Source organism: Plecotus auritus (assembly GCF_963455305.1).
Source record: "Plecotus auritus genome assembly, chromosome: 8".
Lineage (NCBI taxonomy): Eukaryota > Metazoa > Chordata > Mammalia > Chiroptera > Vespertilionidae > Plecotus > Plecotus auritus.
Genome location: NC_137782.1, coordinates 68099504 through 68114597, shown reverse-complemented (window position 1 = coordinate 68114597; position 15094 = coordinate 68099504). Strand labels below are relative to the sequence as shown.

At 44.4% G+C, this 15094-nt stretch overlaps 1 protein-coding gene and 1 long non-coding RNA gene across 2 annotated transcripts in view; one reads left to right on the top strand and one right to left on the bottom strand.

The window, feature by feature from the left end:
* PANK2 (pantothenate kinase 2) overlaps window positions 1-895 on the bottom strand; it is a 41060-nt gene extending 40165 nt beyond the window's left edge. Inside the window, exon 1 of the mRNA XM_080686221.1 lies at window positions 539-895. Coding sequence (XP_080542347.1) covers window positions 539-809 — 271 coding nt within the window. The 5' untranslated portion in view covers window positions 810-895. The remainder of the gene's footprint in view (window positions 1-538) is intronic.
* A 184-nt stretch (window positions 896-1079) lies between these two features.
* On the top strand, window positions 1080-14143 carry LOC308257159. The gene is made up of 2 exons (XR_013961528.1): window positions 1080-1502; window positions 13711-14143. It is a non-coding gene; the product is annotated as an uncharacterized lncRNA (long non-coding RNA).
* The last annotated feature ends 951 nt before the right edge of the window (window positions 14144-15094 follow it).

Here is a 15094-nt window from a genome sequence, read left to right as displayed (position 1 = left end):
GAATTCTCACGGGGGGGGGGGGGCGGGGGGGAACAGCCAAACCTTATTACACAGAACACGGAATCCAGTTTTAGCCTTGCAGCAACTCAAGGGTCAATTAAGCATTTTCCATTAAGCGCGAAATTTCCAGACAAAAAAGATTTAACGTCTTGGAGAGCAGCTCTTTGGAAATCCACAGCAGACAGACATTGGGGATCCAAAGGATTTGGGGGGAGGGGAGGCAGTGGAAATGAGTCAAAAGAAGCCTTCTCCAAGATAAAATCATACGACTCTCGGTCAAAGAATGCCCAAGGAACTAAGAGGGAGGAAGGGTCTGGGAAAGAGCCCTCGACTCCGACAAGCAAGTACCGCGCCCGAGGGCCGAACCCCGAAGCCCCGGCGTTTGCGAGGCCCCCAGGCCTCCAACCCGCCATCTGCCCACGCACCAGCCTGGGACCACCGTGCGGGGGCACTGTCCCCGCGCGACCGCGCGGGAAAAACGGCGGCCGTGCCGGAAGGGGGCAGGGCGAGCCGCGAGGGCGCCCCGCCGGGCACTTACGCGGCCGCTTCTTCTTCAAGCTTTCCAGGCGCTGGCGGGAAACCGAGGTAGCGCCGCTGTAGGAGCTGTGTCGGTCCCGCCTTGCTCCCTCCGCCGAGGCCGAGGCCGAGGTCCCGGCCGCGGGGGCCGACTTGCTGTTCGCCCGACGCCGCAGCGGCTCCTGCCCCCGCCCATCTGGCTCCTCGGGCGCCGGTTCCCGGGTCGACGAGGCGCAGGTAGCGGCGGCCCTGCCGTGGCGCTCCATGGGCGCACGCAGCCGGCCCGCTCCCATCCGCAGCAGCCACTGCTGCCGCCCAAGCCAGCCCCCCAGCGCCGGACCCCTAGTTGCCTCCTCGGCGAGTCCAGCCGGAGCAGAGGCGCACCCTCGGCCGGCCGCCTCTTCCGTTGCGACAACGCGCAGCAAGCCAATCCCAGCAGGCTGGGGGCAGCCCGAAGGTCTCGTGTCCAATCGGCTCCCTGACTCGAGGCGGACTGACTGCAAGTTCGTCCAATGAAAGACTCTCAGGACGGGGGCGGTGCAGGAGAACGGGGGAGGGGGTCCGGGATCGGCGGAGGAGGAAAAGGCGGTGTGCCTGACAGGGGAGTGATGGCGGCGCCGCCCTATGGACGCGTGGGTGGAGTGGCCCCCACCCCGGGTGGAGAGGTGGGCGCCCCGGGAACCCAGAATTCTCCCGGGATGCCGCCGCGCGCTCCCAAGCCAGGCAGTGCCCCGCAGCGTCTGTTGGCAGACGGAAGGGCTGGAACTGCGGCTGACTTTAGCCTTTGTCCCTCGCCTGGTTCCTCCGCTGCCGTGTAGGACTCCAGCCCCTCTACGCTATTTTTCACTACCACCCTCATCCCCCATCACCGCCACTGGCGTGTTTGGGCTAAACCCCCTTCATTCCGCCTGCGATGGAGAAATGTTCCCGGTACCAGAAGGAATGATAGGACTGGGGTTGGTCTCTATGACAACTGGAAGAAAGAGGTGGGTTATAAATCCTTTGCCATTCTCCTGTAGTGGAGAGAATGTGGGAACCGGGAAGTATGGATGTCCTTTTTAAGCAGAGTCTGGTCCCCCTTTCTGTGTAGTGCACTAGGGGACATAGAAAGATTTGGGGGCCGCCTTGGAGCCTGGGGGAGAGGGTGTTTTTTTAACATCTTATTGCCTTCTCTTTTGGGGGCGAGAACATGGTCACCTCCAGTCCTGAGTTCCCGACCTCTCACATCTACCAAAGGCCCTTCCAAGCACTCCTCGCAGACGTTACACAAGCCTATTATGATCTTGCCCCCCTCTCCACTTTCAAGGCATTCCCTCACTCCGTCAAGTTTAACAGGACTGTGGGGTTATCTTGCTTGCTAATTATTTCATAAGTACCTCCCCTGGGAGATTTTAATGGCCCTTGGTTGATAGCCCTTATTTTCCCGTAATGACTGCTAGTAGCAGACTGAACAAGAAAGATGAGCTTTTCTCTTGCTGGTTGAGTAGAATTACCTTATTCACTGCAAACTTGCTCCCCTCACTGTAGGAATAACTGGAACCCCAGTTTCCTAACTCTAGAAATTCCAGTTCCTCAGGAAGCCCAGGTTTCGGGTTCAATCCCCAATGTGGAGCATGCAAGAGGCACCCTATTAATGATTCTCATCATTGATGTTTCTCTCTCTCCCTCTCCCTTCCCCTATGAAATCAATAAAAAATAAACATTAAAAAAAATAAAGTTTTTTCTCAATGCAAATAAATTGAGCAAAAGAAGACAGACACAAAAGAATGTATCCTATGATTCCATTTATATGAAGGCCAATATTCGTAAATGATATTGCAATGATTCTCATCATCAATGTTTCTATCCCTCTCTGAAATCAATAAAAAATATATTTAAATAATAAAAATAGCCCTAGCTGGTTTGGCTCGGTGGATGGAGCGTCAGCCTGTGAACTTAAGGGTCCCAGGTTCGATTCTGGCCAGGGGCACATGCCTGAGTTGCGGGCTTCGGTCCCCAGTGGGGGGCCGTCCAGGAGGCAGCCGATCGATGATTCTCTCTCATCATTGATGTTTCTATCTCTCTCTCCCTCTTCCTTCTCTAAAATCAATAAAATATATTTTTAAAAATTAAAAATAAATAACTAAAAATAAAAATAAATAAATGATATTAGAAGTCAGGATAATGGTTGCTCTTGGGGAAAAGGGAGAAAGTACTGATGAGAGGATAGCAGGTACGTTTATAGACGTTGGTAATGTTTAGTTTCTTTGGTATGGGGGTGGTTACATGGGTATGTTTGCTTTGTAGTATTTCATTAAGATGTTCACTTGATTTGTACAGTTTTCTTGTATGTGTATTATGCTTAAATAAAACTTTTTTTACAAGAGAAATTGAAGATTTGCCTTGGAGCAAAGTAAACTCATGACTAAGGTGTGTGTTTTTTTTCAAAGCCTCTAAATGAAAGTAGTAATTAAGAGGTTTCCTTTTCTGTGGGTATTATAGTAGTTTTTTTTTTTAATAAGTTTTCATTGATTTTTAGAGAGAGGAAGGGAGGGTGAGAGAGAGATAGAAGCATCAATGAGAAACATTGATCAGCTGCCTCTTCACATACTGGATCAAGCCCAAACCCCAGGCATGTGCCCTGACCAGGAATCCTCTTGGTGCATGGGTCAACGTTTGACCACTGAGCACACCGGCCAAGCATAATAGTTTATCTTTTAAGGAGAGCATTATTATTAATTCTTTATCACTTCTCTCAATTATTTACCCTTGGGGAGAGGCTTATTTTCTGCTGTACAACCAAAATAAAAAGCACTGGGGTCATGGTAAGCATTGTGCTTCAAAGGAACTAACCAAATTCTCCTTTCATTGGGTTCCATTGGTGCCAGGAAAATGAAGGGTGTAGCTCAGGCCCCTTTCAAACACAAGGCCTTTTTTCCCTAAGTGTATTGGTGGGAATTTGGGAAAACCTTGCCTACTGTGTCTCCCAAAGGGCAAAGAAATGAAGGATATGAAGTTCTCAGGCCTCTATAAACATTCTTCCAATACCTGGCCCCTGGCCCAGAGTTCACTTCTGAAGAAGGATAGAGATGTTGGTGTGTGTAACTAGCATGTGGCTTTCTGATGGCCTCACCAGAGCTCACAGGCAATATAAAAGTACTATTGCCTCCTTTCCCAAATAAGGTTCAACTTGTCTCAGAAGAACAATGAAAGAAAATTCAAGATGAAATAACAATGAGTTTAGACCTCAGAGTTTCCTAGATATGGAAAATGCTATTCCTTCCCAAGTATTGAAAGGACTGAAATTTTCTCTTAGTTTTCAAGAACAAAGCCTATCTTTGACTAAATATCCCTGACTTGAATACTATTACTAGGTAACCACTAATAGTTTTGCACTTTAATAATTGTTAGAAAAGCAATGTGTGCTCAAATAAGCTTGGGAAATATGAGATAAAGTTTAGAGCAATTTTTTTAGTATATTTTTATTGATTTCAGAGAGGAAGGGACAGAGAAACATCAATGAATCATTGATTGGCTGCCTCCTGCACGCCCCCTACTGGGGATCGAGCCAGCAATCAGGGCATGTGCCCTTGATGGGAATCAAACCCCGGGACCCTTCAGGCTGCAGGCCAACGCTCTATCCACTAAGCCAAACCAGCTAGGGCTAGAGCAATTTCTTAAAGCTTTTAATATGCTGAAGGCCATGCTGAATCTCCAAGAGGAAACAGGTATGTAGCTATCTTCCAAATGTAATTGACCACGGAACCCTTTTTTTCACAGAATTTGTTCCTCAGACACTGCACAAAATTCATCTCTGGGTATAAAAATCACTTGCATCTCTGTTATATTAACAGCAATGAAGATATAATTCTTGCCCTGACCAGTTTGGCTCAGTGGATAGAGCGTCGGCCTGTGGACTGAGAGGTCCCAGGTGATTCCGGTCAAGGGCATGTACTTTGGTTGTGGGCATATCCCCAGTGGGAGGTGTGCAGGAGGCAGCTGATTGATGTTTCTCTCTATCCCTCTCCCTTCCTCTCTGTAAGAAATCAATAAAATATATTTTTAAAAAATAAAATATAATTCTTTCAATTTTGAAAGCTTGATAGCTAATATTTCACTTCCAAATAAACATTTTGTAAAAGCATCTGCTTTCTGAAAACAGGTTTGTCCTCTTTTCCTTTAAGCAGTTCCTCTTTCCTTAGTTCTCTTAATAGTATTACCATTGCTATTGCCCCGCGTAACTTGATTCTTCCCTCTCATTTGCCCCTCTCTCCTCTAGACTGCAATTCCATGAGGCAAGGACCCTGTATCACTGGTTTGTCACTGTGCCCAGAGGTCTCCCATAGTGTTCTTAATGAATGTATTTATTTACTTATTTTAATCCTCACCCAAGGATATTTTTCCATTGATTTCTTAGAGAGAGTGGAAGAGAAAGGGAAAGACAGGGAGAAATATCTATGTGAGAGAAATACATTGATTGGTTACCTCCAGCACATGCCTTGACCAGGATCCAGGCTGGGGAGGATCCTGCAACCAAGGTACATGCCCCTTTTGGTCCGCAGGCCAACGCTCTTTCCACTGAGCCAAACCAGCTAGGGCTTTAATGAATACTTTTGATTGAGTGAATCAAAGAAAAGTCAAATTGTCCCTGTCTGAAATATTTTAAATTTGAAATTAAAAAGTTCAAATGGCCCTGGCTTGGTAGTTCAGTTGGTTAAAGTATCATCCTGATATGCCAAAGTTGTGGGTTCCATCCCAGTCAAGGCACATACAAGAATCAACCAATGAATGCATAAATAAGTGGAACAACAAATCGATGTTTCTCTTCCCTTCTTTTCTCTCTCTAAAATCATATATTTTTTTAAAAAGCTAAATAAGTGAGACCTTAACTATAAACTCCGAACAAATATAATAATTTGTAAAAAATACATGGGTCCTGGCCGATGTGGCTCGGTTGGAGCATCGTCCCATGCACTGGAAGATCACCGGTTTAATTCCTGGTCAGGGCACATACCTACGTTGCAGTTCCATCCAGGTTGGGTTACTAGTAAATACGTTGGCAACTGATAATGTATTTCTTACATTGATTGCTGGGGTTCTTGTTCCAGCATTACAAAGGGTTCAGCAATCTGGAGAAAGGAGCTGCACGTAGATTAAGAAGGAGTCCAAAGACAAAAGATAGTTTGGAAAGGCATTGGGGGTCAGAGGAGCTTCAGTTAAAGGAGCTAAAGACTTACCCTTGACTCAGGACCCTGTGCTATTTATTAACACAAATTTGTCCTAAGACAAGATGGAGACATACACTTCAAAGGGTAAGGCTTCAAAGGGTAGGGTTTACAGAAGCATTGTTAGGTTGGGGAATAGCCTACAGCTGTTCAGGTGTTTGGCCAACAGGAGGCAATAACATGCAGATTTATGATGCCCTGAGCTGTCTGGCAGCAAATGATTATCCTATTCAGGTTTGGGGGAGATGCTTTTTAGCTGTTCCCAGATGATTCAGCCCTGCTGACATGCTGGAATTGGCTTCCGGCAATTGATGTTTTTCTCTGCCTTCCTCCCTCTCTAAAATCAATAAAAATAAAAATCTCTCCAAAACACCTACCAATACTGAAGGATAAGGTATGCATAGTGGCCTAACTCTTTTGAACACTGCAAAAGTTAGAGCAGCTAAGGTTCTGGAAAGCTAACAAATCAACCTGACAAACCTAAAGAGCCATTGAGTTCCTGTTATGTGCACAGCTATCATAAGGCAGTGGGGCTGACGCTGCGCGTGCCAAAGGAGGCAACTGCCTGTGTGATACAAAGTAAGGAAACTTCCTCACCATAGGAGGAGGAATGTATTACATGGTTGATAAATTTGGAGAAGGAACTGGGTATGTTTTGCTGGGCCCTAACTCCCTTCCCTGTGGTCGTGGGGGAGGGGCTCGTGGAGTGTGTGTTTGGTCTGCTAGCTGTCACCTGATAAGAGGCCCCCCTGTGGGAATCGGAGGAGGCCTGCAGTATCCGGAACCACTAAGAAGAATCTCAAATTCAAGGCTTGAGCGCTCAGCCATCTGCCTAAAACCATATTCAGAAGTTTAAAAAGATGGTATTTTGATTAATATCTGATTACTGTCTCTGTGTCTCAGAAAAATAAAAGGGTGCTTTTGGCCCATAAACCAGCACTCTCTATTCTTCTTACTGTTTCTGGGGCTTACCTCAAGGAGGAAAGCACATGGGTAATAAACACCTTGAAAGAAGAAGCTGTTTTATTTTTTGTATACTCTTCCTCAGCCTAATAGATACTAGTATGTGGCAGCACACAGTGGGCCATCATCTGTGAAATTAGAACTAACTCCAGATAAGGTAATTGGAGCAGGGTGTAATGTGGCACCAGGTTGCTCTAAATTAGCTGTCACTTGATGGCAATCAACTCCTGCCTAGGAGCCAGCTGGTAAGCAGTAGGTTAGTGGTGGTGTAAGAATTCCTCAAAACAAGCAGACTTCTGGGACAGTCTGCATGTCAGGTTGCATATGGTAATCACTTGGGGAGCTTTGGGGGGTGGGAAAGATAGCCAGGCTGCATGCAACCCAGACAAATGAAGTTGGCATTTCTGCAGGTGGGACCAAGCATCAGTAGTGTTTAATAATCCCCAGGTGATTCCAACGTGAAGTTAAGGTTGAGATCCAGTGTTCCAGGCTGGCCTTTCTTTAGCATAATTAGTAGTTTGTAAGAAATACAGAATTTCAGGCCCCACCCTACACCCACCCTTTCTGCATTTTTAGCAAGAGCTAAAAATGACCCATATATGTCTTAAAGTTTGGGAAATACTAGTATAGAATACAGCTTTGCAGTCAGCTGAATCTTGGTTCCAATCGTGGCTACACCAGCTCAGTGATAGTGGGCAAGCTAAATTTCAGTTGAATAAACTATGACAGATTCACACAACAGAACACTATACAGCCATCAAAAAGGAATGTTAATATCTTTAGATACTATGGAGTGATTCCCACAGTATTTATACTGATAAAAATATGGAAATATATTGTTTTAATAGAAAATATTTTAAATGGGCTTTGGGGAAAAATTAAAGAATATATAAAGAGCAATTAGCCCTGGCCAGTTTGGCTCAGTGGAAAGAGAGTCGGCCTGTGGACTGAAGGGTCCCGGGTTCGAATCTGGTCAAGGGCACGTGCCGGGGTTGCAGGCTCATTCCCCAGTGTGGGGCATGCGGAAGGCAGCCGATCAGTGATTCTCTCTCATCATTGATGTTTCTATCTTTCTCTCCTCCCTTCCTCTCTGAATAAAAATATATTTTTTTAAAAAAGAGCAATTAGCATTGTTTCTGTACATAGTAAGTGCTTAACAAATATCTGTTATTGTTATTTCTCTGTTGGTGCAGTTACTAGCTGGTAGTTCAGAGAAATGATGTGGGTGCTATGGCTCTGTGGTTTTAGTGAGGTACTTAGGGAAGTTTCATGCCATTAGGACACAAAAGAAAAATGTGGGCTTCTTAACCTTTTATTATGGAAAACTTCAAAAACATACAAAAGTCAAATATCATAAACCCTCACATTCTGATCACCCTAGTTCATAGTCTTTCTTTTTTTTTATGTATATTTTTGTTGATTTGAGAGGAAGGGAGAGGGAGATAGAAACATCAATGATGATAATCATTGATCGACTGCCTCCTGCACTGCACACCCTCTACTGGGGATCAAGACCACAAGCCAGGCATGTGCCCTTGACCAGAATCAAACCTAGGACCCTTTAGACCGCAGGCTGACGCGCTATCCACTGAGTCAAACCAGCCAGGGCCATAGTCTTTCTTGTTTCATCTTTACCCTCCCCACTTCCACGCCTCACTGGATTATTTTGAAGTAAATTCCAGACATAATAATTTCATCAGAAATACTTTAATATGTACCCATAAGAGATACTCTTTTTGTAATACTCCCACAGAACCATTATAACACCTAAAAATTAATAATTTCCTAATATCTTTAAATACTAGTTAGTGTTTAAATTTCCCTGATTGTCAATCTTTTGTTACAGTTGTTTTGTTCAAGCTAGTATCCAAAGAAGGTCAACATATTACATTTGATTTCTTCGTTTCTCAAATCTTTTTTAACTTATAGGTTTCCCCCTCTATTTTCCCTTGCAGTATATTTATTGGAGAAACCATGTTGTTTGTCCTGAAGAATTTGCCACATTCAAGATTTTGATGACTTCATCCTTATAGTTTAACCTGTTCTTCTGTTCCCTATATTTAGAACTAGGGGCTATATTCATATTTGCTACCTTTAAAAGAATTGTTTATAGGTGATGCTACTTATTACTATTTATCTCATCAGGAGAACAGAGAAATCCTATTTAACAACATTAACAATGTATTTGCATTGTTATCTTTTTTTGAGATTGGTTAGTTGGCCCAGGGATCATCAGACTGGTTCAGCCACTATAAAGTTCTCCATCAGCTTTTTACCTACTGGTTTTAGCAGCTATTTGTGATATTGCTTAATGATGATACAGCCATTATTTCATTAGGGGCTGCAAAATTGTGACAATCTAATCCTATTGTCTCTTTTGCACTTAATAACTGTAATTCTCTTATAATGAAGAGCCTTCCTTTATCAACTCCTTGGTACCCTGAAGTACAACTTGTATAGAAAGGCAAGATTGATTCTTTTCATTGACCAGTTTTCAGAATGAGTTGGTTTCCTAGCATCCTCTAGAGCAGTGGTTCTCAACCTTTCTAATGCCGCGACCCTTTAACACAGTTCCTCATGTTATGGTGCCCCCACAACATAAAATTATTTTCGTTGCTACTTCATAACTGTAATTTTGCTACTGTTATGAATCATAATGTAAATATCGGTGTTTTCCGATGGTGTTAGGCGACCCTGCTAGCGGTTCTCAACCTGTGGGTCGCAACTGCTCCAGAGGCAACTAACGAATTCTTTTCTTTTTAGTATTATTATGAACTCATGCATTTTGTGATGAATTTCAGTCCACTGGAATCACTCTTCTCTTTTTTTTTGTTTGTTTGTTTGTTTTTTGTTTTTTTTTAAAATATATTTTATTGATATTTTACAGAGAGGAAGGGAGAGGGATAGAGAGCTAGAAACATCGATGAGAGAGAAACATCGATCAGCTGCCTCCAGCACACTTCCCACTGGGGATGTGCCCGCAACCAATGTACGTGCCCTTGACCGGAATCGAACCCGGGACCCCCCAGTCCGCAGGCCGACGCTCTATCCACTGAGCCAAACCGGTTTTGGCTCACTCTTCTCTTTGATATTCAAATTGTCCCACATTTGGCCAGTGGAAGCCATCCAGATTGACTCCTCAGTCACCTAAACAAGATTCTACTAGTCTTAAATAGCTTCCTTTTTCTGTGGTATGACAAGAGTTTCCAACCTCAACTCTTTAAGCTTCCTGCCTAGATGTTGAGTCAGCCATTTCTCCAAGCAGTAACTGTTCCTTTCAGTGAGAAATGGTATTTAAAGGCCACTAGGAGTGCTCATTGCTATTGTGTTGTTCATTGTTTCCAGGTTCTTTTGTTGGGTAGAACTAGAAAATACATTTTAAAAGAGAAAACTATATTATGACTTTATAATAATGTTTTCTATTCATTTTTAAGGTTACAGAGTTTGGGGTGGTTGGTTGTTTGGTTTGGTTTGGTTAATCCACACCTTAGGATATTTTTTTCAATGATTTTTGTAGAGTGGGAGGGAGGGGAGAGAGAGAAGGAGAAACATCAATGTGAGAGAGAGACATCAATTGGTTGCCTACTCATGCATTGGGGCAAGGGATCAAACCTGCAACCCTAATGTATACCCCTGACTGGGAATCAAACCTGAGAGACCCTTCAGCCCCAGGTTGATGCTCTAACCATTGAGAAAACTGGCCAGAGCATGTTACATTGTTTTTACTTAATTTTTTTGATGTTATATTTGTCTTTTACCTGAAAATCTAAGGTTTTTTTTTTTAAATATTTTATCTCAGAGTGAGAGAGAGAGAGAGAGATCAATTTGTTGTTCCACTCATTTATGCATTCAGTGGTTGATTCTTGTGTTCTTGTATGTGCCCTGACTGGGGATTGAACCTGCAACCTTGATGTATCCAAACCATCCCTAACCAACTGAGCTACCTGGCCAGAGTGAAAATCTAACTTCTTAAGAATGTTCACTACTTTTTTGCTTTATCATTAAATATATAGATATTAGTTTCAGAATAAAAACGCCAATATTATTACCAACAATGTGATTACTAAATACTGTTTAAGATTTCTTTGTAGTTCTTTTTGCACGAGGGATAAAAAAATCAAATTACTGTGCTTTAAAGTCGTTTTAAGTAATTCCCCTTGTGTAGCTCAGCCATCAACTCAATATGAAATTGAATCCTTATTTTTTCCATTTTGATTCAATTTTTAAGGAAATATGTTTACTTAATTTTGTTATATAGTTATACTAGAGCCCCGGTGCACGAAATTCGTACATGGGAGGGGGTGTCCCTCAGCCAGGTCTGCACCCTCTCCAATCTGGGATCCCTCAGGGGATGTCCGCAGGGATCAGGCCTAAACCGGCAGTCAGACATCCCTCTCACAATCCAGGGCTGCTGGCTCCTAACCGCTTGCTTGCTTGCTTGCTTGCCTGCCTGCCTGGCTGCCTACCTGATCACCCTTAACTGCCTCTGCCTGCCTGCCTGATTGCCCCTGCCTGCCTGCCTGATCGCCCCCAACTGCCCTCCCCTGCTGGCCTGATCAACTGCTTGCTCCCCTGCCCGCCTGATAGCCCCTAACTGCCTCTGCCTTGGCCCCCGCCACCATGGCTTTGTCCAGAAGGAAGTCAGATGTCCAGTCGACCTGGTCTACTTGGCACATTACCCTTTTATTAGTATAGATAAAATAGTAATATGGTTCCAGTCAATAAAACAAGATATATCCAGCGAATTCTAGCTTCTACCCTTGAACTCTTCACTCTGTTTCCTGCAAAGGAGTATCACTAGACTCACAATTCTAAGGATATCATGATAGCAAATAGAAAAAAAAAGAGTAATTCTTTTAGCAATTACCAGTTTCTCTCTTTCCAAATTCCTTTGGCTAGGCCTCCAGCAAGAAGCTGATTTCCAGCTGTTTGTTATAATGAAAGGAGTTTTCTTTCTTCCTATGTTACATACAAAAGAATTGATTAAATAGAAGATAGCACTGATTACTGGGAAATCAGCAATTCAGATGGCAAGGCAATGGCACCAAGTGGGGGAGGAGGCACAAGAGGAGGAGGAAACACTGAAGTGTCCATCTGTGCCAAGGACACTCAAGGGCGTTGGAAGAGGGAGGATTTGACATCACCTGGTCCAGCCTCACAGTTTATGGGTTCAAGAAGGTAAAGGACGCCAGGAGTTGGACCCAGAACCAGAACCCAGGGCTTCCTCCCCTTCTTCACCTTTCCCATTCCCTCCCATTTTCCTCTCCCCACTTCTACCCTTTTTGCCACCCCTGCCTTATCTGTACCTTTTTCAGTATGTATATATTACTTTAATAAAAAGGTGTGATCCTAGCTGGTTTTTCTCAGTGGTTAGAGCGCCAGCCCTCCAACCCAAGGGTCACGGGTTCTATTCCAGTCGAAGGGCACCTACCTGGGTGTAGTTTTGATCTCCGGCCCCATGTGAGAAGCAATCAACTGAAACTAATTGATGTGTCTCTCACATCAATGTTTCTCCCTCCCTCTCTCTCTCTCCCCCTCCCTCCCTCCCTCCTACTCTCTCTAAAAAATAAATGGAAAAAATATCCTCCAGTGAGGATTAAAAAAAAAAGGTGTGGGTTTGGGGAGGGGGTTTATTTTTTGTGTTTGTTGCTGTTGTTTTTTACAGAAACTGCATTAAGTAGAAGGAAGGTACTGTCCATATAAGAAATGTTCAAACCTGTAGAAAATTTTTATGAGTTTATTTGAGCCAAACTGACGACAAAATATCAAGGAATTGAGAAAATGTTCCGGGAAATGGGAGTTCTACCACTTATTTTATACATCAGAATCAAAGGAGAAGCTGAGAAGCAGTTCAGGAGGCTATATGAAATCCATTGGTGACAGATTAGGGAGGTGGGAGAAAGCAAAGCCTCCCTACATTGGTGAGTATAGGATATTTAACATGATTAACACACTAACAATAAAAGTGAAGGGTTCTGTGGTCTCCTGTTCTGGTGCAGTGATTGTGCCCTGAGGGGTCTGGAAAAAGCAAATTACCCTGACATTCCAAAGGTATCTATAATAAAAAAAAGTGTAATATGCTAATTAGACCGTGTGTCCTTCCAGATGAAGCTGGGGCTGTGAGGGAAGCCCGGGTCCGGGTGCCAGAAGCCAGTGCCAGCAGCTAGGGGAAGGAAGGCCTACTTTTGCACAGGCCTCTAGTGTTTTCATAAATAAAGAAGACAATAGACAGGCCCAGTTAAGGTAAAGATTGACCTCTGTAAAGGAAGATACCGGCCTAGGGCATGACTACACGCCATAACTCGATTTTAGTTAGAAAGTTTTAATTTCAGACCATCCTGTGTGGTTACTTTCGGTCTCTGAGTTTGTAAGGCTGCCACACAGGCCTCCCCTGAGCTTCTCCAGTTTAGTATGAGGCCACTTTTTTGTCCACAGTATTCAATAGGTTTTTAGAATGCAGGCAAAGAGATGGGGATTTACACTGCAGGGTTTGGGGTAAGCCATGGCAATCTAGGAAGGCTGATAAATGAAAGGGGTCTAATCAAAGAAGGTTTCCAATAGGAGCTGGGCTTTCAGCCAAGCCTTAAAGGAAAAAAGAACCTTGGCAGGTGTAGTAGCTAAGCAATGACTTGGAGCTGACTTGGAGCAGAACACTCTAGCCACTGGCCTCATGGTGGCACCACTAAAGAGACCTAGAGCTGGAGGCAGTGTGTATGTGCCCAGCCCCTTCTATTCCAGCAGTAGAGGCCCTTCTCAGAGCTCATGCTCTTCCCTCAGAGAGACTGAATACACAAATGTGTTACAGGCACTTAGACATGAGCAGAGCAAGGACGATGGGCCAGGTACAGAAACTCACCAGGGCAGAAAGCCCTGGATGCCTAGCAAGGGGCAAAACTGGGAAAGCAAGAACCTCGCCCCCGGGTTAACCTATCCTCCCCTAGCATTTCACTGGTCATGTGGTTTGGACCCCCTGATCTTTTCCTCCCTAAAGATAACATCGAGTTCCACATTGTATTTTCAACTCCAGGCCCAGAAAAGCAACAAAACCAGACAAGTGTCACAGTGACTGCCTCAGGACCAGCTGCATTGTCTAATGACCCCTGCTGGTGCCGACCAATAAGTGGAGACTACAGCCCTGAAAAAGCACACTGGAAAACTGATGAATATTCTATTGAGACCTACCCTAAGATTTCCACGTGCAAAAGAGAGATAATGACAGGGAAGCAGCCCATGCCATTCCCTTTCCCCCTTCTTCCCTCTACGGTCCACTTGCAACCAGTGGAGCAATAGGCAGTGACATGCTAATCCCCTGAACCTGTCTCCAAGGCCCCCTTTTCTCTGACTTCTCAGGGAGCCAAAGCAGCCCAGCCTAGGCTCTCCTGTTACTTCTATATCCTTCCTTGTTTCACTGTCCTAAGTATATTTTTGCTGTGGCCAATAAATTCTTACTTACCTTGCTATACTTTGTCTCTTAATTGAAATCTTTCCTTCAAGAAGACAAAAACCAAGATCTTGTCATCTTGCCGGGAGCAAGTGGTCAATGGCCAGACTGTATGTGACAAAGAACTCTGACCGAAACTTCTGCAGTAACCAGCCTGGAAAGCCAAACCACAACCTCTGTGGTAATGGGCCCAGAACGATCAGGAGGATCAGGACATCATGGTTAATGTCTGCCAGCCTCTCCCCAATCCCAACAACTCCCCTTCCTCTCTTCCAACTCAGGACCAACCAGAGAAAGCCAAACATGCTCCCCAACCAACCATAGAGATGCCCCTCTTCTAGTCTCAGGCCCTTCAGTGTTCTAGGCAAACACCTCCAATCACAGCATGCCGGAGCCTCCCTCTCTTTCCTCACCGGAAAGCTTGTTCACTCCCTGCCTTTGAGTCCCTCCCTGCCAAATGCACTTGATGGTAGCTGACTATCTGAATAAATAGCTTCTGTTTGTTTCCATTTGGGTGATCTTGGTTTATTTCCATATCTCCAACAGGGAGTCTGAACACAAAGTGAACATATGTATGAAACCAACTCTCAAATCCAGTTCTATCGTCACTGGGTTGTGCCACCACATCATTAGTTAATCTTTAAACTTCTACTTTCTTGTATTCTCTCCAACACATCCCCTGACAAAAGCAGGCTGAACTCAAGGAAAGGTGGGAATTCCAGGGCTACCTAAGCCTGCCAGCAGGAATCAGATAAAGAACCCAAGAACCACCCTAGCCAGTTTGGCTCAGTGGATAAAGTGTGGGCCTTGGACTGAAGGGTCCTGGGTTCGATTCTGATCAAGGGCATGTACCTTGGTTGCAGGCTCGATTGTGTGTGTGGGAGGCAACCAATCAATGTGTCTATCTCACATCGATGTTTCTCTGTCTCTCCTCCTCCCACTCTCTCTAAAAATCAATGGAAAAATATCC